Genomic DNA, 23,954 nt, shown 5'->3' on the forward strand with positions numbered 1-23,954 from the left:
AAAATAGAATTAGCCATAGGAACATGGATGTGTCCCCTGGAAGGCTTCTCATTTTGGGCACAAGGTTATCTCAGAGAGGGAAAAGTGACAGGATCCAACAACTACATGAACTCTTAGTATCTTAATATTGAACACGATTCTGAATGCTTTATGTGGTTTATCTTAATGGAACCCCTGCACTGTCTGGCGATTCAGATGCTATTACAAGTTTTATGGCCTAAATCTAAAGCACCAGAGAGGTTTGCAAGTTCACACAGCTTGCAAGCTGCAGAGCGGGGATTGAAACTCAGATGGAGCAGACTCCACCGTCTGCTCTTTGCTGTGGGAGGCACTTGGGAAGAGAATGTGAGCAAGAGTTTGGCCTCTGAGCCACCTGGGCTGGGAGAGAAAATGTTCTGCTGATCAAGTCTGTGATCTGAGAGAAAAAAAAAAAAAAAAAAAAAAGAGCCAGACAAGAAGAAGGCTCCAGAAGATCAGAGGAGGAGAGTGTTCAGGACTGGAAGGCAAGTAAGTAACAGTAAGTAGCTGTTGGGGGCCACTGTGGTGGTCCCACCTTCCTGCAGCCATCCATTCCCAAAGCATCCATCAGGATCTCCATTCTCAAAGCATCTCCCGGCTAAAGCACTTGTTCTTTAAAAAGGGGGAAAAAATCCATAACTCCCAGCGAAGCAACCTGACCAAACTCGAGTTCAACCGAGGGACCCCAGAGGGACACTCGGGGTGCGCTGGGAGAGAATTCGGGGGATGGTGGAGAAGGAAGGCTCTAGATTCAGAAAGAAGGAGGAATCTGGACTGGGTGGGTCGGTGGGTGGCAGGGCAGGGTCCCCAGGGGACCCCTGGGGAGGGAGGGGGCATGCTGAAATGGAACAGGATCTGAGGTGGATGGGGAGGGACCCGGTGGGACTGGCTGGGCGGCCAAGGAAAGGCGGGTGGGTGGGCACGGCGGGTCTGGGTAGTGGACTTGTGGGGGTCGCGGGGTCCCAGCGCTGGGGTCTGCGGCCTTGGGTCCCCCCGAACTGCAGGGGGCGCTGTGGGCCAGGGCGGCGCGGAGCTGGGCGGCGGCCGCTCCTGGTGAGCACGGCCCCTTTTCCGGGTTCCCTCCGCCTCTTCCTCCTCCTCCTCCTCCTCCTCGTCGTCGTCCTCCTCCTCCTTCTTCGCCGCCGCCGCCGCCACCGCTGCCCCTTTCCCGGCCGGTGGCCGTCGCCGCTGCCTCCAGGGGCTGCGAGCCGAGCGGAGGCCGCCGCGAAGCGCGAGCCTCGCCGCCCCGCCGGCCGCTCCAGGGCCGGGCCGGCTCGGCCGGCGGCCCCCCGCGCCCCCCTTTGCTCGTCCACCCGCCCGTCCGTCGGTCCGTCCGCCCGCCCGCCCGTCCGTCCGCCCCCCGCGGGCCCGGCCTGGCGCGGCCGCCCGCCGCCACCACCGCCGCCGCGCTCGTCCTCCTCCTTCTCCGCCCGCCGCCCCGCGCCCCCAGCCGCGCCGTCGCCGCCGCCTTCGGCGCCCCGCGGCGCCCCCCGGTCCCGCCCGCCATGCCCGGCCCGGCCGCGGGCAGTCGGGCCCGGGTCTACGCCGAAGTGAACAGCCTGAGGAGCCGCGAGTACTGGGACTACGAGGCTCACGTCCCGAGCTGGGGGTAAAGCCGCCGCCGTCCCCCTCCCCCCCCGCCCCGGCCCCGCCGACCACCCCGGCGCAAACCGCACTCGGCCCGGCCACCCTGCTCCTGCCGGCCCGCGGCCTCGGCCCGGGGGACCGCACATGTCGCTCCGTCTTCCTCTCCCCTACCCCCACCCCAGAGCCTGGCTCTGCACTGCCTTCTCCCTCTGGGGGGAGAAGTGTGGGGTCGGGGAAAAGGAGGGTAGCTCGTCCCTTTCCCCCTGCCTTCCCTTTCCGTTCCCCTTCCCTTCCCCTTCCTCCCTTCTCCCCTCCCTTCTTCCTTCCTTCCCGAGAACTTTGGGGTTTCTGGTGCGGTGGGGAAGTCAACAGCTGCCCTCTGAAGCCATTACAGTTCTTGGCCTTTTTAGTTTTCTAACATGAGACTGGATGGGAGGGAATTTTTTTATTTTTTATTTTTTAAAGACATCGGGGTCTCCAAGAGGCCACAGCCCTCCCTGTGGGAGTGCGACCGGAGATAGGTACGGGTGAGGCCACGCAGGCACAGGGGCCACTCCTGCCTGGGCCATCAGGACGGAGAGACGACTCTTGCTCCCCCAGATGAGTTCCCGAGGTGGCCCGCCTGACCCTTCCCCCCCCAGGTTAGGAGGCATCCTGTTAGACCAGGAGCTCTGTAGAGCGAAGGAAGGCTCTTTGGGGGGGTGGGGAGGGGGGATTGTAGCACGATGGCTACACATTTGCACACGTGTGACTAGTGAAAGCTGTAAGGCCCCAGTGTCAAATGGGCATAAGCTTGGTTAATCCCCAGTCCTGGCGTTGATGCATGCCTCTTGCCTTTCACAGTAATCAAGATGATTACCAACTGGTTCGAAAACTTGGTCGTGGAAAGTATAGTGAAGTATTTGAGGCCATTAACATCACCAACAATGAGAGAGTGGTTGTGAAAATTCTCAAGGTGAGTGTCCTATGAGTGGGTGAACATCCCCCACCCCACCCCACCGGTTAAAGATTTCTACTGCCCCAGCTGCCCTCCAGAATGAACAGTGCACACTCTGATTGTTCCTATCTTATGTCAAATGTCCCTCCCTGCTCCCATTTCCCTCTGACCTTTGGAGAAAATACATGGTCTCAAACCTGAGCCAGATAGTTTCTGAACATCTTTGTTCTTAAGTGTAAATTATGGGCTTCCAAAACCAAAATCCCCCAAATCTGCACTTGTGACAAAATGAATAGATATTTAAAGGAAAGCAAAGGCTCTTCATGGAGATTCTTCTGTCCAAAGGCTCCTTGAGCATTCTATTTGTTAATTTGGGGGCTCTGAGCTACCCAAGAAAATTAGTTGTAGAAAAGTGAAGTGGGCAGGCCAGGAGTTTGGCCTGGTAGTAGAGTGCTTGCCTGGCATGCACAAAGACCTGGGTTCGATTCCTCAGTACCACATACATAGAAAAAGCAGGAAGTGGTGCTGAGTTTCAAGTGGTAGAACTCTATCCTTGAGAAAGTCCAAGGACAGGGCTCAGGCCCTGAGTTCAAGCCCCAGGACTGATGAAAGAAAGAGAAAAATGAAGTGGCTGCAGATACAAACTTGAAGCCCTAAAGGAAGGAAGTAAAGTCAGTTATTTTCTGTCCTTTGACAATAAAGTTTAGGGGGGATGAATATGGGAAGTGTTAGTGTTAGGAAGCCTTGTGGAGAAGCCAGTGAGCCAGTTTTTTGTTCATTTTTGTGCTGTCCTAGGGATTGAACTCAAGGGCCTGGGTGCTCACCCCTTTCTGCTAAAGGTTTAGGCCTCTACAACTTCAGCATCACTTCTGGCTTTTGGTGATTCATTGGAGATAAGAGTTTCATGAACTTTCTGCTTGGGTTGGCGTTGAACCACAAATCATCAGATATCAGCTACCTGAGTATCTAGGATTACAGACATGACCCCTCAGTACCCAATAAGCCACCCATATTAGAGCCATATAAGTTTCTAAACTCTACAATAATAATTGGAATGTAACTATCTTAATGTTGGCTTTAGCAGTCTGAGTTTGATAATAGGCCTTTTGTTATCTCTCAGGAAAAGTTGATCTTCATGAGCATGATAAATTAGTTTTCCCTCAGGTGTCTGATTATATAGGTATAATCATATTTTACAGTGTGTACTAAAAGGTAACCCTTTAGAATCTCTGGTAGGTCCTCACATTGCCAGGTCATTTAACCTGTGTACATGTCATTTAGTGGAAAGATTGAGAACACCAAAGTATGGTATAAGAAATCTTACATTTATATTGATATCCTCTGTGGCCCTTTTGCAGAGTCTCCGCAGAATAAGAATGTGGGATTAAATAACTGGGTAGGTAGTTCCCTGTTAATACGAGGGAGTCAGGTTTAGGTAGTCTAAATCCACTTTCAGAAAAGTGGCCATTGCCATCACTCATGGCTGTGATAAAGGAGCATGGTCTCACTGAGAATGCAAGTGAGGCTGGGGACTAAGGTGCTAAGGATGAGAAGTGAGGATAGGTGAGGCTTGAAGATACAGACTTTGATTCCTCTTTCATATGAATTGTACCTACGAGGCTTCAAATTGAGAGTCGATTTATTTATTTACTTTTGATGTTTTAGTAAAAAGTTCAAAACGGGGTACAGTAGCTCAGGCTTACTAACCCAGCTACTTGTGAGGTAAAGATTGGGAGAAAAGGACTGTGAGTGTGGCTTAGTGGTAGAGTGCTTGCCTTGCATGTTTGAAGCCCTGGGTCCAATTGCTCAGTACCACATACACAGAAAAGGCCAGAAGTTGCACTATGGCTCAAGTGGTAGAGCGCTAGTCTTGAGCACAGAGAGGCTCACGGACAGAGCCCAGGCCCTGAGTTCAAGCCCTAGGACTGGCCAAAAAAACAACATAACCAAGATTGGGAGGATAAGACTAGCCTGGGCGAAGATACACAGGAAACTTAAATAGGAGGATTGGCGTCTAGCTATGCCCAGGAATGGGGAAAATGAGATCCCTTACCTGGAAAACAAAGTATACGTGGAAAAGAAAACAAGATGAAAAAACTTAAAAAGGGCTGGTGACATGGCTGTAAAGTCCTGGTGAATCTAACAGTAGCTCGTATCTATAATCCTTGCTACTCTGAGGCGGCTGAGGGCTGAGGATTAAAATTTGAAGCTAGACTGTGCTCGAAAGTCTCTGAGACTCTTATCTCCAGAGGAGCACAGAAAAGCTGGAAGTGGAACTGTGGCTCAAGTGGTAGAGTGTTAATCTTGAGCAAAAGAAAAAAAAAAAAAAAACCTCATGGACAGTGTCCAGGCCCTGCATCCAGAACTGTCATTAAAAAAGAAATTCCAATTCCCCCTCCCCATACACAAATCAGTCATCCATCAATAAAAACTTAAGAAATGTTGCTTCCTCTCCAAGGAGTCACCTGAGGATGTAAATATGAATGTTCTTAATATATATTGAAGTTAAGGAATATCCACATTCCACTGCTTGTACATTCAGAAGAATGAACTGTCGAATTTAAAGCAATTCCCAAAAATGTCAGAACTTTTGTGCAAAGGCAACATTTAAAAAATAACTACAGGGCCAGGAGTTTGGCCTAGTGGTAGAGTGCTTGCCTAGCATGCACAAAGACCTGGGTTAGTACCCCATACATAGAAAAAAAAGCTGGAAGTAGTGCTGAGGCTCAAGTGGTAGAGCTCTAGCCTTGAGAAAGTCCAAGGACAGGGCTCAGGCCCTGAGCTCAAGCCCAGGACAGGCAAAAAAAAAAAAAAAAAAAAAACAATTTCCTGCAGTGTCTTTTTTTTTTTGTGGGTCATGGGGCTTGAACTCTGGGGCTGGGCACTGTCCCTAAGCTTTGTAGCTCAAGGCTACCGCCCTACCCCTGGGCCTGGGCATTGTCCCTCAACTGTTCAGCTCAGGGCCACTTCTTTACCTCTTGAGTCTCATCCCTGAGCTCTTCAGTTCAAGGCTACCACCCTACCCTTGAGCTACTTCCCTGTTTTCTAGTGATTAATTGGAGATAAGAGTCTCTCAGTCTTTAGTGCCCCTGCTGGCTTTGAACCAAAATCCTTAGATCTCAACCTCTTGTAGCTAGGATTATAGGCATGAGCCACCACTCCTAGCTTTACTTATTTATTTTTTGGTGGGTAATGGGGCTTGAACTCTTAAATAATGTCCCTAAGCTTTTCAGCTCAAGACTACTGCCCTACCCTTGAGGCACAGCCCCACTTCCCATTTTCTGATGATTAATTAGAGATAAGAGTCTCAGGTTTTCTAGTGCCCAGGCTGGCTTTGAACCATAATCCTCAGATCTCAAAGTCTCCTGAGTAGCTAGGATTACAGGCATGAGCCACCAAGCCCAGCTTTTTTTTTTTTTTAAACAGTATTAATGGTTGATTAGTGACTCAAGCCTGTAATCCTAGTTATGTAGGAGGCAGAGATCAAGGATCATGGTAGAAGGCCAGTCTGAATATATAAATTTAGGAGACTCCACCTCAATGACGGCTCAGCTGTATGTGCATTTTTTCCAGCAGGATGGAGAAGTACAAGTAGAAGGGCTGGGCATAAAATATGATCCTACATCAATAACCACTGTGGGTCCAGGAGTGTGGCCTAGTGGTAGAATGCTCACCTAGTATGCATGAAGCCCTGGGTTCAATTCCTCATAAAATGTGACCCTGTCTCAAAAATAACCAGTATAGGGCCAGGAGCGTGGTCTGTTGGTAGAGTGCTCACTTATCATACAGGAAGCCCTGGGTTTGATTCTTCTGTACCACATACACAGGAAAGGCTGTAAGTGGCCCTGCGACTTAAGCAGTAGAGTGCAAGCCTTGAGAAAACCCAGGAACAGTGCGTAGGCCCTGAGTTCAAGCCCTAGGACTGGTAAAAACAAACAGTATCAAAAGGGGTGGAAGTGCAGCTGTAAGGTTTGCAGGCATAAGGCCCTCAGTTCAATATCCTACTCTATAAAGGAAAAAGAAGAGCACTGAGATGTATGAATACCAGTGTGCTTGTTTAGTAGAGCATTCCTTGTAAAGAACTTCCTAGGGTTAGTTGGTGGATAGTTTTCTCTGTTCCATAGCTTAAGGAGATGTTTAAGAAACCTAATAGAGAACAGCTGCAGGTTATTTTCACAAATAGGAGGGCACGTAGGCACAAAGAAACTTCCCTGGCACCATTATGTGGAATAGCAGAACTCTTTGCTATTTCTTTTTTCTTTTTCTCTTTTTGCCAGTCCTGGGGATTGAACTCAGGACCTGAGCACTATCCTTGGGCTTTCTTCAAGGCTAGTGCTCTACCACTGAAACCACAGCACCACTTCTGGCTTTTTTGTATACGTGGTACTGGGGAATCAAACCCAGGTCTTCATGCATGTTAGGCAAGCACTCTACCACTAGGCCAAACTCCCAGCCCCCTCTTTGCTATTTCTTTACTGCTCTCTTTAGCACAGATTGCAGTGGCTTAGTGTGAAGCACAGAATAAATTCCAATATTCTGGTGTGAGACTTAGGAGGCCCTTTGATGATCTGGGTGTTTCATGGTTCGTTTTCTTTTTTTTATAATTGGTCCTGGGACTTGAACTCTGGGCCTGGGCACTGTCCCTGAGCTCAAGGCTACTGCCCTTACCCCTTGGTGATGAATTGGCGATGTTATGAACGTTTAGTGTCTGGGCTTCTTTTTGAATTGCGATCCTCATATCTCAGCCTCCTGAGTAGCTACGGTTACACCTACTACCTTGAGCCAACACGCTCACCTCATGTTCCTTTTTGGCATAGATTCTTCACATGGTGCATTCTGAACTGCTGCAAACCACTACTATTTCATTGGGTTATCTTTTTTTTTTTTAATGAACAGTTTTTGTTATTATAAGGGTGATGTACACAGGGGTTACAGTTACATAAGCCAGGTAAAGAAATTACACTTGTTCATATTTTTCAGTCCTGTGGCATTTCCATCCAGATTGCATTTCTGTTAGAAAGGATTGGGAAAGAAACTTGTGGTTTTGTTGTTAAAATGGATTGAAAACAGGCCAGGGGTTTGGCCTACTGGTATAGTGCTTGCCTAGCATGCAGGAAGACCCAGGTTCGATTCCTCTACCACATACATAGAAAAAGCCAGAAGTGGTGCTGTGGCTCAAGTGGTTAGAGATCTAGCCTTGAGAAAGCCCAGGGATAAGTGTTCAGGCCCTGAGTTCAAGACCCAGGACTGGCAAAAAAAAAAAAAATGGATTGAAAATATTACTTAACACTGTGAATCCTTAACAGTACCAGCTGCTTAGTTTGGAGGATTCTAGACAAGGCTTCCTTGTCATAGAAGCCTACAGTGTTGCCGCTACAGGAAGGAACTTGATGTATCCATATACACAGATAGACTGAGCCAGCCATTCGTAGAGCACGGGCTCCCTTCTTCCTTAGTCAGTAACATCTCATGTCAGTCTTCTTCAATTTATGAGCATGGCTGGATGCTAAGGGACCAGGGAGGACTTTTGTTCCATTTAATTTGCATCTAAAATTTCTAAGTATTTTATTGATCAAAGTATATTGGGGCTTTTAAAAGGTTTATGAATTTGAAACTGGTGAGGAACTCCATCGTGTCTTATCCATAATATACTGAGCTAAAATCTAAAAAGAAGACTTCTCAATTAGTAAAGTCTTTTCTCTTTTGACAATTTTTTGATATTGTTTTTTTTGTTGTTGTTGTTATTTTGCCAGTCCTGGGCTTGGGCTTAGGGCTTGATCACTATCCTTAGGTTTTCTCAAGGATAGAGCTCCACCACTTGAGCCACAGTACTACTTCTGGCTTTTTTTCTTTTTTTTTTCTACTTATGTGGTACCGAGGAATCAAACCCAGGACTTCGTGCATGCTAGGCAAGCACTCTACCACTAGGCCAAACTCCTGGACCCTTATTATTATTTTGCCACTGCTAGGGCTTGAACTCAGAGCCTAGGCACTGTCCCTGGACTCTTTTTGCTCAAGACTAGCAATCTGCCTATTGAGCAACAGTGCCACCTTGGGCTTTTTCTGTGTAAGTGGTACTGAGGAATCAACCCAAGGCTTTTTGCGTGCTAGGCATTCACTCTTACCACTAGGCCATACTCCCAGCTTTGATAATTTATTTCGAGAACAGAAACAGAAAAGGAAGAAATGATACCAGCTTATATGACAGGGCAGAAAGCTACTTCAGCATCAAGTTTCCTCTTGAGTCTGGGAGCTCAGTTCCATTGTAGCACTTCTTAGAAGTGTACAGAAATAAGGGCTGCTGACAGTTTGGGTCCATTTTATAAAAAGCCTGGCTACCTGCTATTCTCCAGGGATTCACTCTTGCATTTAAAGAATGGCGCTATTAAAATTTGTTTTAGTGGACCAAGAGCATGTGCCTAGTATGAAGCCCTGAGTTCAATTCCTTGATACCACATACACAGAGCAAGTCCGGAAGTGGTACTGTGGCTCAAGTGGTAGAGTGCCAACCTTTAGGAAAGCCCAGGATAGTGCTCAGGCCCAGGATTCAAGACCCAGGACTGGCCAATAAAATTTTTTTTTGTTTTGTGTAGTGTATTTGTAGATTTCCTTAAATTTATGTTGTTGAAATTGAGGATTTAGCTTAGTGATAGAGCACTTGCCCCCTGCCATGGATGAAGGAGGCTTTGTGGTGATTACCTGGTTAGTAACTTCCTGGTAAGCTGGTAGACTTACTGTGATATCAAAATGATATTTTGTCCATATTAACAGAATACTTTCTCCTTTATTTCTGCTTTCTCTACAGGTAGATTATCTGTTGTTAATTAATCTTTCATTTAGGAACACATTAGTGGCAGTTACACTTTTCGTGAATTCTAAGCTTCGTAAATATTTCATGATAGATTAGTAGTAAAAATAGTACTAGTGGGCCGGGAGTTTGGCCTAGTGGTAGAGTACTTGCTTAGCATGCATGAAGGCCTGGGTTTGATTCCTCGATGCCACATATATAGGAAAAAGCTGGAATTGGTGTTGAGGCTCAAGTGGTGGAGGGCTAACCTTGAAAAAGTCCAAGGACAGTGCTCAGGCCCTGAGCTCAGGCCCTGAGCTCAAGCCCAGGACTGACAAAAAAAAAAAAAAAGTAATAATAATAATATACTAATATCCTCGTATGTATACAGAAGGGAAAAAATTAAAGATTTGCTTTTTTGGTGCTTAAAATGTAGTTTAGTGGTAGAATGCTTTCCTGGAATGCATGAAGCCCTGTTTAATTTCCTGCACCCCCTTAAAAAAAAACAAAAAACGGAAAAAAAAAACCAAACAGGCATGTATTTCTGGATATTCACCAATTCTGAATAAATGCACAGGAGCCACATTCAATATGAAGAATAATCATACTTAACCTTTGCTGTTGAATGCAAAAGTAATTTTGAAGTATAGGTAAAACACTGTGGAAGAAGTAAAAATAGTATTGGACAGTTGAAAGTTTGGCCTAGCGGTAGAGTGCTTGCCTAGCATGCATGAAGCCCTGGGTTTGATTCCTTGGTTACTAACACATACAAAAAGCCGGAAGTGGTGCTGTCGCTTAACTGATAGAATGCTAGCCCTGAGAAAGCTCAAGGACAGTGCCCAAGCCCCAGGACTGGCAAGAAAGAAAAGAAAAAATATTCTACCCTCGGTGCCAGAAGTGTATGAATCCTGAACCCTAAGCAGTGCTGGTTCTTTCCGCGCCCCCCCCCCCCTTTTTTTGTGGGTCATGGGGCTTGAAGTTGGCCTGGGCGCTGTCCCTGAATTCTTCAGCTCAAGGCTACTACCCTACCCCTGAGCCTGGGCATTGTCCCTGAGCTCTTCAGGTCAAGGCTGCTGCCCTGCCCTTGAGCCATGCCCCACTTCCCGTTTTGTAGAGGTTAATTGGAGATGAGTTTCAGGTCTTTTTGTGCCTAGGCTGGCTTGATCCTCAGAGCTCGGCTTCCTGAGGAACTAGGATTATAGGCTTGAGCCACCATGCCTGGTTTACTGATTCTAATGCCATCACAGAGAGTGCACTTAACCTGTGTCCAACAGAATCACAGCAAATTGGGAGCTCAGAGACAGACCACTAGACCCCAAGCCACATGGGCAGATAGAGTAGGACCCAGAGAAAGGTGAAGCTTTGCTCAGGGTTATGTGATGGATGCGGGCCCTGTATGTGGTACTCTATCATAGAGACTTGGTAGATGTAAGAAACAATGATTTTGATGTACTGAAAGAACTGAGGACTAGTCACTAGAAGTCAAGTAAAATAACTTTCTAATAATTTTTGGAGTTACTCTTCAGAGAGAGAGTATTTGACTTTGACATATAGCTAGATGAAGTGTGGGCTAGTCGCAGACCTAGAAAGACTGAGGCAGGGTTCTTTGCTTAGTACTTTGCCTGTTAATTGAGTAGGGAAACATGGCTTTGCCTTTGGGAGAGCCTTCAGCATGCTTGTACATTTTCTGTAACCTCTGATTCCTCTGAGTTTCATCTAGATCACTTGCCCAATTTGGGAGTTTACAGTCTTATCCTTTTTATAATAGACCAGAGTTGGTTAGAGAGTGAACCATGTGTGAATGTCTTGACTTAGCACCCAGTCCTTTGGATGGCTTCAGAGCTTAACTTCTGAGCTGCCATGTTGTACTGGAGCCATATAGCATAAACCTTGCTATGAAAGGAGGACAGAGGACTTAATTTCTAGAGCTAGCTTCTTTGACTTGTCCTTTTCCTATGAAAAATGGGGAAAGCATGTGAAGTATAGATAGATGGGCAGGCAGCCAATAGATGTTCATAGTCCACAGTGCTTTTCTTTGCTGAGAGAATGCATGTATGAAGCAAATGAATTCAGGTATCAGGTCCACTTCTTATGATATTGAACAGTTCCTGAGTCCTCTGTGCCTTGGTGTCCTCTAACTGTGTTAGTGGTACTCAATCAGAGAGGATTTGATTGATGTGCTTGAGGTAAGTGTGAGATACCAAGAGGGCAGTAGGGCAGTACAGCATAGTCGTAATAACAGTCATAAAGCTGGATCAGTGAACTAGATAGCCATAGTAGAAAGAACTGTGATATTCACAGCTCTGTTCTGGGCTTGGCCTCAAACTTTTTATTATGGTCTAATATGTGTTACAAAGAACTTTATTAACCATTTTTAAGCATTCAGTTTAGTGGCAGAAAATGTAATTATAATGTTATACAATGGATATCACTATACATCTGCATAATTCTTAACATCTAGTAAACACTGAAAGTATCCATTGAGCAATAACTCCCCAATCTTTTCTCGCCCAGCTCCTGGCAAACACCACTCCACTGTCAGTCTATGGTTTTGGCCACCCTAAGTACTTTATATATGGAGTCATAAACACTTGTCTTTTTGTGAGTGACTGATTGCATTTAGCTTGATATCTGCAAGTACATCTATGTTGTGGAATATTTCCCTATTTTCTTCTTTTTGAGGCTGAGTAATTAATTTCATTATGCATATATCCCACATTCTAATCATCTACCAGTGGACATTTGGGTTGCTTCCACATCTTTGCTATTGTGACTCTTGCTGCTTCACACATGGGTGTATTTATATACCCACGTGTCAGTGAGATGTGCCTTCCTTATTTTGGGTGTATATTCAGAAGTGGAATGACTAGATCATAAGGGAATTCTTGTTTTTTTTTTTTGTTTTTTGTTTTCCTTGGGTAGCTTCTAAATAATTAGCCAGTGATTCTCTTAAACTCAGTGATTCTCCTGCCTCAGCCTCTCTAGTGTTAGAATTATAAGAATATGCCAACACAAAGGTTATTTTTAATTTTTTTGAAGCACTTTTCACAGTGTCTGTCCTATTTTACATTTTCAGCAGTAATAACATGTTATTTTCTGCTTTCTTTTCTTTTTGGGGGGAGGGCATCCTGGGGCTTGAACTCAGGGCCTGGCTACACCAACGTCTGGCTACTTTCCTTTTTTACCATCTCTTATTCTTCTGTCAGCATCTGAGGACTCTGGCTACTAACAGATGCCTGACAGAAGTGCCCTGCCAGCCAGGTATGGTGGTACACAATAGCAATTCATTCTAGTAGTAATTCCTTAAGAGGCCAAGGAAGGACAGTTGTGAGTTTGAGGTCAGCCTTAGTTACATAGGGAGACTGACTAAAAAAAAAATTTATCCTCGCTGATTTGGGTAGTTGTTGGGCTGGGCAGCAGGATTTACTTCCATCTCTAAGTTCTCTTGAACTCATTGAAAGCTAGCTCAGTCTTCCCTGAGTCATCCTGGAGGCATGCACCTGTCTTGCTGGTTGCTGAGAAACAAGAAAGCCACACAAGGCGGGACAACGTGCCTCGTTGTAAAAGCAGCTTGCTCAGTGGCTCAGCTGTCTGGGAGGAGTTAGGGCACTGAGTAGAAGTGGGGGGGTCTCTTGCTGTGCACAGGCTTCTGAATAGAGACTTTCCTCTCTGCCTACTATAGGTCCGGAGTTGCTTCTAGTAGTGGGTGACAGTTCCAGGCTCTTATAGTAAAGGAATTAAGGCACAGTGGCATAAATGTGTAATCCCAGCTGTCTAGGAGATGGAGATGGGGAACGTACAAGCTAAGTCCAGCTCAAGGGGAAAATGTAAGGGAGTCCCCCCTCCCGATCTTTTTTTTTTTCAATAATTTATTAACATTGATTTTTTTTTTTTTTTTTTTTTTTTTTTTTGCCAGTCCTGGGTTTGAGCTCAGCCTCTGAGCACTATCCTTGGATTTTCTCAAGGCTAGAGCTCTACCACTTGAGCCTCAGCACCACTTCCAGCTTTTTTTTTTTTTTTCTATGTATGTGGTACCGAGGAATCGAACCTGGGTCTTCGTGCATGCTAGGCAAGCACTCTACCAGTAGGCCAAACTCCCAGCCTAACATTGATTTTTTATATCATATTTCAAATGATGTGTTTAACAAGTATTCAAGAAGGAAATCTCTATATACAATCACTGGCTCTTAGATTTTAGAACATAATTAAAATTAGGCTGAGGGTTTGTATGTCATATCTTAACAAAGAAGTCAGATGTTTACAGGTGTATGTCTGTAATCCCAACTACACAGGAGGCATAGATAGCATAGTGGTCTCAGGCAAAATAAAGCAAAAAAGAGTTGAGTGTGTGTTAGTGGACTTCTCCCTAGGAAGCCCAAGGCCCTGAGTTCAGACCCCAGTACTACCCAAAAAAAGAAAAGAAAAAAAGAAAGTAGGAAGAAGGTAAAACACTGGCAGCTTTGACTGAGTTTACAAATATACATGATAGCCACTTTTCTTTGTCATTAATTTTTTTGGGGGGCGGGGAAGGGGGGTCTGGTTGTAGGACTTGAACTCTGAGCCTGGGTGTTGTCCCTGAGCTCTTCAGCTCAAGGCTACCATCATACCCCTTGAGCCAAAGCACTACTTCCATTTTTCTAGTGGTTAATTGGAGATAAGAGTCTTAAAGACTTAGAGTCTTTAGTGCCCAGGCTGGCATTGAACTGTGATCCTCATATCTCAGGCTTCTGTATAGCTAGGATTATAGGCGTGAGCCACTGTGCCCAGCGCAAGGGTAATTTTTTACATAACCCCAAGGTGTTGTATGCAGAATTAGTGCAGTAGGCTTCATTGACACTTTGCCATTTATCCTTATAATGTTTATTGCAAAAGGAAGTTCTAGATCATGTGTTACATTCAATGGTCATGCCTTGTAAATCTAGAACAGTTGATCATGTGTTTCATGACTGATCTTTTTGAAGCTCAGGCTATTTACATAGTCTTACGCCTAAATAGTAGATTCTTTCCCTGGCTGTGTTTTGGATAAAGTTTCTAGATGGAGATGGAAGCAACCACATCTGCTTTACTCGGAACCCAGCAAAGTGCAATAGATGTGTGGCTGCTGGCTTGTAGGTGCGCTGCTAGAATGCAGCCCTCAGTTGAGCCCCATGTTAGAAATGATGCAGGTGCTCTGTTTCATTCAGTCTTTTTCTTTTCCTGTCTTATAACTCCAGTAACCAATAAAAGATGATGCTTTCTCTGACACATTTATGATGTTTCCTGTCAACTTAGGATGCCATAGCAAACAGGTTAACCTTTCTGTGCCTTTATAACAGTGTCTCTAGGATAGAATACTCCTTTCTTTGGTTTCCTGTCCCCTCACCCACACCCGAGAACAAAGCACATCCATTCTACTGTTAGGTAAGACCTTGGTCAAGTAGCTCCATTCTGACTAGTACATGGAGATTTTATGAGGATTAAATATGACTTAGTTAAGTAAAAATTTGAAGTCAATAAAGCTAACATAGTGAGTGCTTGCTCTGTTTTCATGCCTTCCAAAGCATACGTGATTATAATTTATTTATCCCAGGGCTTGAACTCAGAGCCTGAGCACTGTCCTTGGGCTTTTTCAAGGCTAGAACTCTACCACTTGAGCCACAATACCATTTGTAGCTTTTTTTGTGTATGTAGTACCGAGGAATTGAACCTAGGTCTTCATGAATGCCAGGCAAGCACTCTACCACTAGGCCAAACCCCTGGTATCTGTAATTTATTTATTTTTCAAAACTTTTTTTTTTTTTTGTGGGGTTGCTAATCTTGAGACTTGAACTCAGACCCTAGGCTCTGTCCCTGAGCTTTTGTGCTCAAGATTAGCACTTTACTTCTTGGGCCACATTTTCACTTCCAGCTTTTTAAATAGTTAACTGATACAAGAATTTCACAGACTTTTCTGCCCAGGCCAACTTTGAACCTTGATCCTCAGATCTCAGCCTCCTACATAGCTAAGATTACACCCAATACCTGACTCAAATTCTTTAGCCTATTTAGGACACAAAATGTAACACAAGATAGGTTAGTTGGTTGGTTTTTGAAGCAAGTCTTTAAAATGTAGTCTAGACTTGGCATCTCCTGCCTCAGTGCTAAGATTACAGATGTGCACCATTTCCAGCCCTAATTTGAGTTTTTCTCTCTAGTAGATTGATAAATAGCAGAGGTTTTTGATTACTGCTGTTATCGAAGGAATTTTTCCTTTTTAATTCAGTGTCTTTAGGAATGAGGTCTGTTGGGAAACAAGACTGGCCCTGCTAATTTCAGGTTCTGGATGGTAAGGAAGTGGGAGTGGTGGCAGGAAATGGGAGCCAGCAGCTGGGAAACAAGTGTGAACCAGTCTTCACTTCTGGAAGACATTATATGTAACTCATTGGAAGAGCAGGTGTCTTGCCATTTTGGTTCAGTTTTTCCATTTGTGAGTCCATGGTATATGGCTATTCAGAGCTATAATGCTTTGTATTTGGCAGGTATCTAGTAAGTAAGGATTTTATTTTTAAAGTATGATATGCGTTTCCAAAAATTTTAAGTACTGTAGATATAACTACTTAAAAATGTTGTTATATACACTGTAGGAGTCTTTAACTTGTTTCACTTACAGTTAAAGGTTTTTATGGACACCCCATTTTGTCCCAGTTTTTCTGTGAGTGTGCTGTACCATGCACGTTATTGGCTTACATTGTTGAAAGTGTATTTATTATTGTGACTTCAAAGGGAATCTCACTTCTGATTACGCTTGTGTATTTAAGCCAGTGAAGAAAAAGAAGATAAAACGAGAGGTTAAGATTCTGGAGAACCTTCGTGGTGGAACAAATATCATTAAGCTGATTGACACTGTGAAGGACCCTGTGGTAGGTACCTGGTGGGGGTTGGGGCCAGGACGGTCAGTTCACAGACTACACATAGTGACACATGATTATGCTGAATGGTTTGGAAAACCTGTTGCAGCTCTGGAGCTGTGTTACTTTTATTCACCCCACAAACGTTTGCTATATAACTCCCTCCAAATTCTTGCTTGTGTCCCCCCACCCACCGCCCTGGTTTTTGGCTTTTGGCTTTTGGTCTTGGAGCTTGAACTGTGGGCCTGGGTACTATCCCTGAGCTCTTTAGCTCAAAGCTAGCACTCTGTCACTTGAGCCACAGTGCCACTTCCCGTTTTCTAGTGATTAATTGGAGATCAGAGTCTCACAGACTTCAGTGCCTGGGCTGGCTTTGAACCATGATCCTCAGATCTCAGTTTCCTGAGTAGTTAGGATTACAGGTGTGAGCCACTGGCGCCTGGCTTTGTGTCCCGTTTTTGAGAGCTTACATCTAACATATGGAGCAGAGAGTGCACAGTCCACTAGCCCCTTAAGAAAGAGCCTTTGCTGTTTTTTTAGGCTGGTTTTTTAGCTCCACATCCATCATAAGGGCTTACATTGTAGATAAAACCAGAATCAATCTTTTCCTTCCTTTCTTTCGTCATGAGTGTTGAACTCTGGCCCTGAGTGCTGTCCCTGAGCTCTTCAGCTCAATGCTACAGCCCTACCCCTTGAGCCACAGTGTCATTTCCAGTTTTCTAGTGGTTAATTGGAGATAAGAGTCTTATATTCTTTAGTGCCTGGGCTGGCTTTGAACCTTGATCCTCAGATCTCAGCCTCCTGAGTAGCTAGGATTACAGGCTTGAGCCACCACATCCGGCTCAGAATGTTTCTTTCTTATTCGTGTAAATAGTATAGGGAATTTCCTTGGCACAATTCTATAGATGTGCATAGGATGCTTTGGACAAAATCACCCTCTCTGTAATTTCCCTTAACCACCTCTACTCCCCCCGACCCCCTTTCTGCAAACACTGTGTGGCAGATTTCACTGTACTATCTTCACATGGGTGTCTATAGAGCTTGTTTCCATCCTCTTCATTCCCAGAACATTTTCAGAACTAAACAGGGCTAAAATGCTTATACTTCGGCCATTGTAGATGTGCTGTTTAATTTCTTCCTCCCTAAGATTAACTTAATCAAGTCTTTTTTTCTGGTTAATTCTAATCCTAGCTACTCAGGAGACTAAGTTTAGAGGGTTAAGGTTCAAAGCCAGGCTGAGTAGAAAAATCTGTGAGACTTTTATTTTCAATTAAATAAAAAGCTGTACTAAAGTCATAGTTCAAGTGGTAGAGCACCAGACAAGCAAGCATGCTAAACAAGTGCAATACCATGGATTCAAGCTTCTAGTAACATTGAGAGAAAGAGAAAGAGAGAGAGAAAGAAGGGAGAGGAGAGAGATTTTTTGCCTGTTTTGTTTACTTGTTTTGTTTGTTGGTTATGGGGCTTAAATGTAGGGCCTGGCCTGCTGTCCCTGAGCTCGGTTGCTCAAGGCTAATGAGCCACAGCTCTACTTCGAATTATCTGGTGGTTAGTTGAGATAGTCTCAACTTTCCTGCTTGAACTGGCTTTGAACCACTGTCCTCAGAACTCAGCTTCCTAAGTAGCTGGAATTATAGGCATAAGCTACCAATGCCCAGCTAATCTGTGTTTTTTTGTTTTGGGTTTTTTTTTTTTCTTTTCAGTTGGGGGGTGGGTAGGTGTTTGTTTTTGTTTTAAAACAGTTGTCCTCTGGTTTAGTCTGGCTTTGAACTCTCTATCCTCTTGTGTCAGCTTCCAAGTAAGTATCTTCATTTGTAAAACTTTATTATGAAAAAATGTCAGCCATTTTCAGAAGTAAAGTGAGTAAAGTTTGGCCTAGTGGTAGAGTGCTTGCCTAGCATGCACAACATCTCAGTTCAATTTCTCAGTACCGCATACACTGAAAAAAGCCGGAAGTGGTACTGTGGCTCAAGTGGTAGAGCGCTGGCCTTGAGGAAAGCCCAAAGACAGTGCTCAGGTCCTGAGTTCAAGCTCCAGGACTGACAAGAAAGAAAGAAAGCCCAAGGACAGTGCTCAGGCACTGAATTCAAGCCCCAGGATTGGCAGCAAAAAAAAAAAAAAAAAAAAAACTGGTTAAGCTAACGAGCTCAGGGACAGTGATCAGGCCCAGATATCAAGTCTCAGAAACAAACTAATAATAATAAACATGTTTTCGACTTCCTAGTATTCTTTTTGCTAAAGTACATATTGTTCAAATGGGTCTCATCATGATGTCTCACATATGAATATTTTGTCAGGTTGATCATGTATATACAGCCATACTCAAACACATGATCCAGAATATTTATTTATACAAATGTTTATGTTTTAGAGCTAATGTCTATACAGGAGGGAAAAATTATTCTTTGTTCTGAGCCTGGTTTACTTCTTAATATGATGATCTCCAGACCAGTCTTGTTTCTTTGCAAATGACATCATTTTATTCTTTATGACTATTCTGTTACTTATAAATACGTTTTCTTAGTCCCTTCACTAGTTGTAGGGTATCTGGCTGTTCCATTGCTTGGCTATTGTGAATAGTGTTGCAATGAACATGGGTATGCAAGTGTCTTTTCATATTTTGACTTAGAGTCTTGCAGAAAGTCGTTTTAAAGCAAATTCCAGACCTGATTAAACTTAAAGAAAATATTTTTTAGTAAGTTGTCTCTAATGAGTGAATTCCTTTTTCATCTAAGTAGGATTTGGGAAAGGACCATTGGGGCAAAAAAAAAAAGGCAGATTCCATTTATCACTATATGAGTCCCTAAAAAGCATTACTATTCTCTCTTGCAGTCAAAGACACCAGCTTTGGTATTTGAATATATCAATAATACAGATTTTAAGGTGCGTATACTTTTTCTTTCTGGCATGGGGTTAAGGATGGGATAGTGATAATGTTTTGGTCCAAGAAATGTTGATGAGAATGGGAAATAACAAGGTGGATACGGTGGAAAGAGTATGAGTACTGGTGGAGAGAGTAGCTGGCTACATGTTGGTGAAGTTATTTGTCACCTTTTGCTTTACTTACTCAGGGAGTAGTCATCCCTCATCTGTAACACTGCTATTTTAGCCACATGCCTGTGTAGGTGGACATTGATGTTCGTAGGAAATTTTACATTGGTGATGGAAAGTGATACAGTCAAACCGGTTTAAAAGAAGTAGCTAGTTGAATGCTGGTTTCTTATACCTATAATCCTAGCTATAGGAGGCTGAGATCTGAGATTAAGGTTCAAAGCCATCCTAGGCAGGAAAGTTGTGAGACTCTTATCTCCATTTAAACACCAAAAAGCTGAAGTAGATCTGTGGCTCAAGTGGCAAAGGACTAGCCCAGAGCAGGAAAAGCCAAGCAAGAGCTTAAAGCTCTAATTTCAAGCCTCAGTACCACCCCTCCAAATCCCCCCCCACAAAAAAAGCAGCCAGTTGGATTAGAGCTACCAGATAATACTACGTGTTCACACAGTGTACAAAGGAAGTGATACTGAAAAAACCTAGTTAAGAGTCACTGCTTTAAAGAAGAGCTACTGAGAGTTGTAAAACATTCTACAACAGTACATTTTTAAAGTAAAGTGAAGATCATGATCTTAAAAAAGAAAAATGAATCATTGCTTTTAGATTCTAGGATATTTATATGTTTTCATATATACTATATTAACCTTAGAACTATTGATGCTTTGTTGGTTTTAAGATAGTCATACTATGTAAGTCAGGCTGGCCTTAAAATTTTTTTTTTTTAAGTTGGGTGCAGTGGCTCACGCCTGTAATCCTAGCCACTCAGAAGGCTGAGATCTGAAGATCGAGGTTCAAAGCCAGTCCGGGCACTAAAGACTCTTATCTCCAGTTAATCACTAGGAAAGGGGAAGTGGGGCTGTGGCTCCAGAGGTAGGGAGGTAGCCTTGAGCTGAAGAGCTCAGAGACTGTACCCAGGCTGAGTTAAAGCCCCATCACCCCCCCCACACACACTATATATATGTATATGTGTGTATATATATATATAGTATATGTATGTATAATGCATATATATGCATATATATTATAAAGGTGATATACAGAGAAGTCAGGTAAACAGGCTATTTCTTTTGGGACAGTGTCACCCCTTCTCTTATTCTCACAGGTTTTCCCTCCCTTCCTCACTAATAGGTTATACAGTTCACTTTTAATATAATGTCCAGGAGGTACCATTGCTGCATTTGTTCACCCTTTGTCCTTCCATTTCTAGCCCTGCCTTCAGCCTCCAAGTGCTGGGATTACAGGTGTGCCTTCATGCAGTCTTGCTTGTTTTGCCAGTTGAACTCAGGGCCTGGGCACTGTACTTGAGCCTCTTTGTGCCCAAAGTTAGCACTCTACCATTTGAGCCACAGTGCCACGTCCAGCTTTCTCTGGGTAGTTTATTGGAGATAAGAGTCCCACGGAGGGCCGGGAGTTTGGCCTAGTGGTAGAGTGCTTGCCTAGCATGCACGAAGACCCGGGTTCCCCACGACTGGCCAAAAAAAAAAAAGAGTCCCACGGAGCCAGGAGTATGGCCTAGTGGTAGAGTGCTTACCCAGCATACACAAAGACCTGGGTTTGATTCCTTGGTACCATATACATAGAAAAGCCAGACGTGCTGTGGCTCAATGGTAGAGCTCTAGCCTTGAGTAAGCCCAAGGACAGTGCTCAGGCCCTGAGTTCAAGCCCCAGGACTGGTGAAAAGAAAAGAATCTCACAGAGCTGGGTGTTGGTAGGTGGTGCCTATAATCCTAGCTACTCAGGATCACAGTTTGAAGCCAGGCTAGGCAGAAAAGTTTATGAGTAGAACCCATTTTTTTCCCCCAGAGAACACTTTGAAAATCAGTGTAAAAGACAGTGCTGATGGCATTGGTAGAGCTCTCGGTGATGATGGAGTGGTGTAGTAGTTTGCAGGGCCTTGGTGGACCTCTTAGTGGTGCCTGGCAATGTATCTGCCAGTTGACATAGCAGATGTTTAAGGTGCTATCAGACACCATTCTTTGGGGGAAATATAAGAGCTTGATATTCACATTTAATTATCCTTATATAATTACTCTAAAATAAAGGTTGATTAAAGAAAAATAAGTGTAGCCCTGGGCACCAGTGCCTATAATCTTAGTAACTCAGGAGGCTGAGTTCTGATACTGTGGTTTAAAGCCAGCCTGAGAAGGAAATTCAGTGAGACTGCCTCCAGTTTAACTACCAAAAGCTGTAAGTGCAGCTGTGGTGGTAGAGCAACTTTAAGAACAACATCCAGGCCCAACTAAACTCAAGCCTCGGGACCAGCATTAAAATAATAATATAATAATAACAATTAAGCATTATATTTAGTCTTGCATCTACCATCTGTAACAGATGTTCTTGTTAACATGAATTTGTTTTCTCATTCAGTAAGCTGATCAAGCACTGTGCTGATAAACTTAGGTTTATCTGGTTTATCAGGGTATATGTGATAAGCATGTCTCCCCTCTCCTCCCCTCCCCTCCCCTCCCCTCCCGTAGAACTTCCAGCATAGGTGGGATTGTAGTCCTATGCTCCTATATGTAGTTTTTTATTGATTGAGGTGGTGTCTCAATAACTTTGCCTGGGTTGCACTCCTCTTGAATAGCTAGGATTGCAGGCATTGGGCTCATTCAGCCTTTTAAAGGCTAGTTTTATTGATCAAAGCATAGTTCCTACAGCTGGAGGAATGGTTCAAGTAGTAGAGTACCTGGGTAGTAAGTACCAGCTCCTGAGTTTAAACCCAAATACTGCAAAAAATACAAATACAGTTCCCCCAAGTTTGTTTGTTTTGCCAGTCCCAAGGCCTGAGCACTGTCTGTGGGCTTTCTCACTTGAGCCACATCACTACTTCCAGCTTTTTTCTAGGTATGTGGTACTGAGGAATCAAATCCCAGTTTTCGTGCATGCTAGGCAAGTACTCTTAGCACTAGACCAAACTTCCAGCCCCATAAGTTTTAAATACTTATGCTTATAGCTGAGTGTTTTGTTTCTTAAAAGTGACATTTGGAATCTGGAGTGTGACCTAGTCATAGAGTGCTTGCCTAGCATGCATGACACCCCGAGTTCGATTCCTCGGTACCACATATCCAGAAAAAGCCAGAATGGTGCTGTGGCTCAAGTGGTAGAGTGTTAGCCTTGAAAACACTCAAGGACAATGCACAGTGCCTGAGTTCAAGAACAGAGACTAGCCAAAAAAAAAAGTGACATTTGAGCTAGGCGCCAGTGACTTACACCTATAATGCTAGCTACTCAGGAAGCTGAGATCTGAGGATTGCAGTTTGAAGCTGGCTCTGGCAGGAAACTCCACAAGACTCTTATCTCCAATAAACTGCTCCAAAAAGTCAGAAGTGGTGCTGTTGCTCAAGTGATGGAGTGGTCACGTGACCAAGTGACCAAGTATCCAAGTCTAGAATTCAAGCCCCAGGACCAACACACACACACACACACAATCACATCTGCCTGTCAGGTTAGTGTAATAACATGATGTAGGTGAGTTGGCAGGATTTGCATGCACGTGTGGGATTCCTCCTCAGGATATTCTGAAGATGCTCACCCTCTTTTCTAGTTTTAGTTAAAGGGATTAAGGAAAACAGTGTTCCTAGTGAACCCACCTTAATTTATCCTTCCAGTTTTTGTATTTTCCAGGGCATAGAATTCTAGGTTACAGTTCAGAATTTCCTCCAATTTAGAGAGTTGTTCTGGTATTCCCACTGAAGCCATTAGAGCTTCAGCTTACATGACTCCCCCCCCCCCTTTTTTTTTTTTTTTCTGTGAAGCTTTTAGGATTTTCTCTTCATCCTTGGTCTTGTGAGATTTCAGTGATGTGCCTTCCTGTGGACAGTTCCTTTCATCCTTTGTTCTGGGGGACTGACTGGCTGGGCTTTGTCAGCCTACAGTTCCTGTCCTTGGATTTCTCTCTCCTTTCTTCTGCCTTCTTGCTTTCTAGAATTCATTCAGATGTTAGACGTAATATCTTAAAAGCCCATTTTGGTCTTTGAAGTGTTCAAAATAGTGTTCTGTTCTTATACTGTTTATGTAATCTCTATTTTCTCAATTTTATATTCCCTTCCTGTGTTTTCTGTATCTGTCTCCTAGATTCCTTTATGTTTGTCTCTGTGATCATTGTCTAAAATGCCGGGATTCGGAGTGTCACTCTGGAAAGCCGGAGCTCATGTTCAGAGGACAGCTGGCTGGTGACAGTAGTTGCTGTTTTCACTGCTCATTGTTCCTCTCTCTGTTAAGTCTGGGGTCACCCATTCTTGAGCCTTTCTGTAACTCATCAGTTGGAAGTCTGTGCTTCAGCACCATTTCAGCTTTTGTGGTCTCTTAGGTTTTTCTGGCTTCTCCCTGTTAGCCTTCCCACTTTCTCAATTCATGAGGGTTCATGCCTTGCAGGCCTCTCAGTGTTATTTAAAGAAGAGCTCCAGGTAGAAGCAGAGGAGTTTGATCTACTTTTTTTTTTTTGGTGTGTCATAGGCGCTATCCCTGAGCTCTTCAGCTCCAGGCTACCGCCCTACCCCATGAGCCAAGCCCCACTTCCCGTTTTCTAGTGATTCATTGGAGATAACATGGCTTTGACTGTGATTCTCAGATCTCAGCCTCCTGAGTAGCTGGGATTACAGGTATGAGCCACTATGCCCAGCTTGATCTACTACATTTAACTGAAGGGCCCCATGATGATTTAGCGAACCTAAACCGTTGTTAAATGCCAGGTGCCAAGAGGTTTTGGTGG

At 44.1% G+C, this 23,954-nt stretch overlaps 1 protein-coding gene across 3 annotated transcripts in view; it reads left to right on the plus strand.

Annotated features, from left to right (window-relative positions):
* Positions 1 to 1,132: 1,132 nt before the first annotated feature.
* The window catches only part of Csnk2a2 (casein kinase 2 alpha 2), a 47,965-nt gene continuing 25,143 nt past the window's right edge, over positions 1,133 to 23,954 (plus strand). The window contains exons 1-4 of one of the 3 annotated variants that reach the window (XM_090357566.1): positions 1,133 to 1,627; positions 2,449 to 2,560; positions 16,106 to 16,207; positions 19,028 to 19,078. In XM_090357566.1, coding sequence (XP_090213692.1) covers positions 1,524 to 1,627; positions 2,449 to 2,560; positions 16,106 to 16,207; positions 19,028 to 19,078 — 369 coding nt within the window. In that variant the 5' untranslated portion in view covers positions 1,133 to 1,523. The remainder of the gene's footprint in view (positions 1,628 to 2,448; positions 2,561 to 16,105; positions 16,208 to 19,027; positions 19,079 to 23,954) is intronic. The other 2 variants (XM_090357565.1, XM_090357567.1) reach the window with 2 other exon arrangements.

This window comes from Megascapheus bottae, chromosome 24 (assembly GCF_031878675.1).
Source record: "Megascapheus bottae isolate mThoBot1 chromosome 24, mThoBot2.hap1, whole genome shotgun sequence".
NCBI lineage: Eukaryota > Metazoa > Chordata > Mammalia > Rodentia > Geomyidae > Megascapheus > Megascapheus bottae.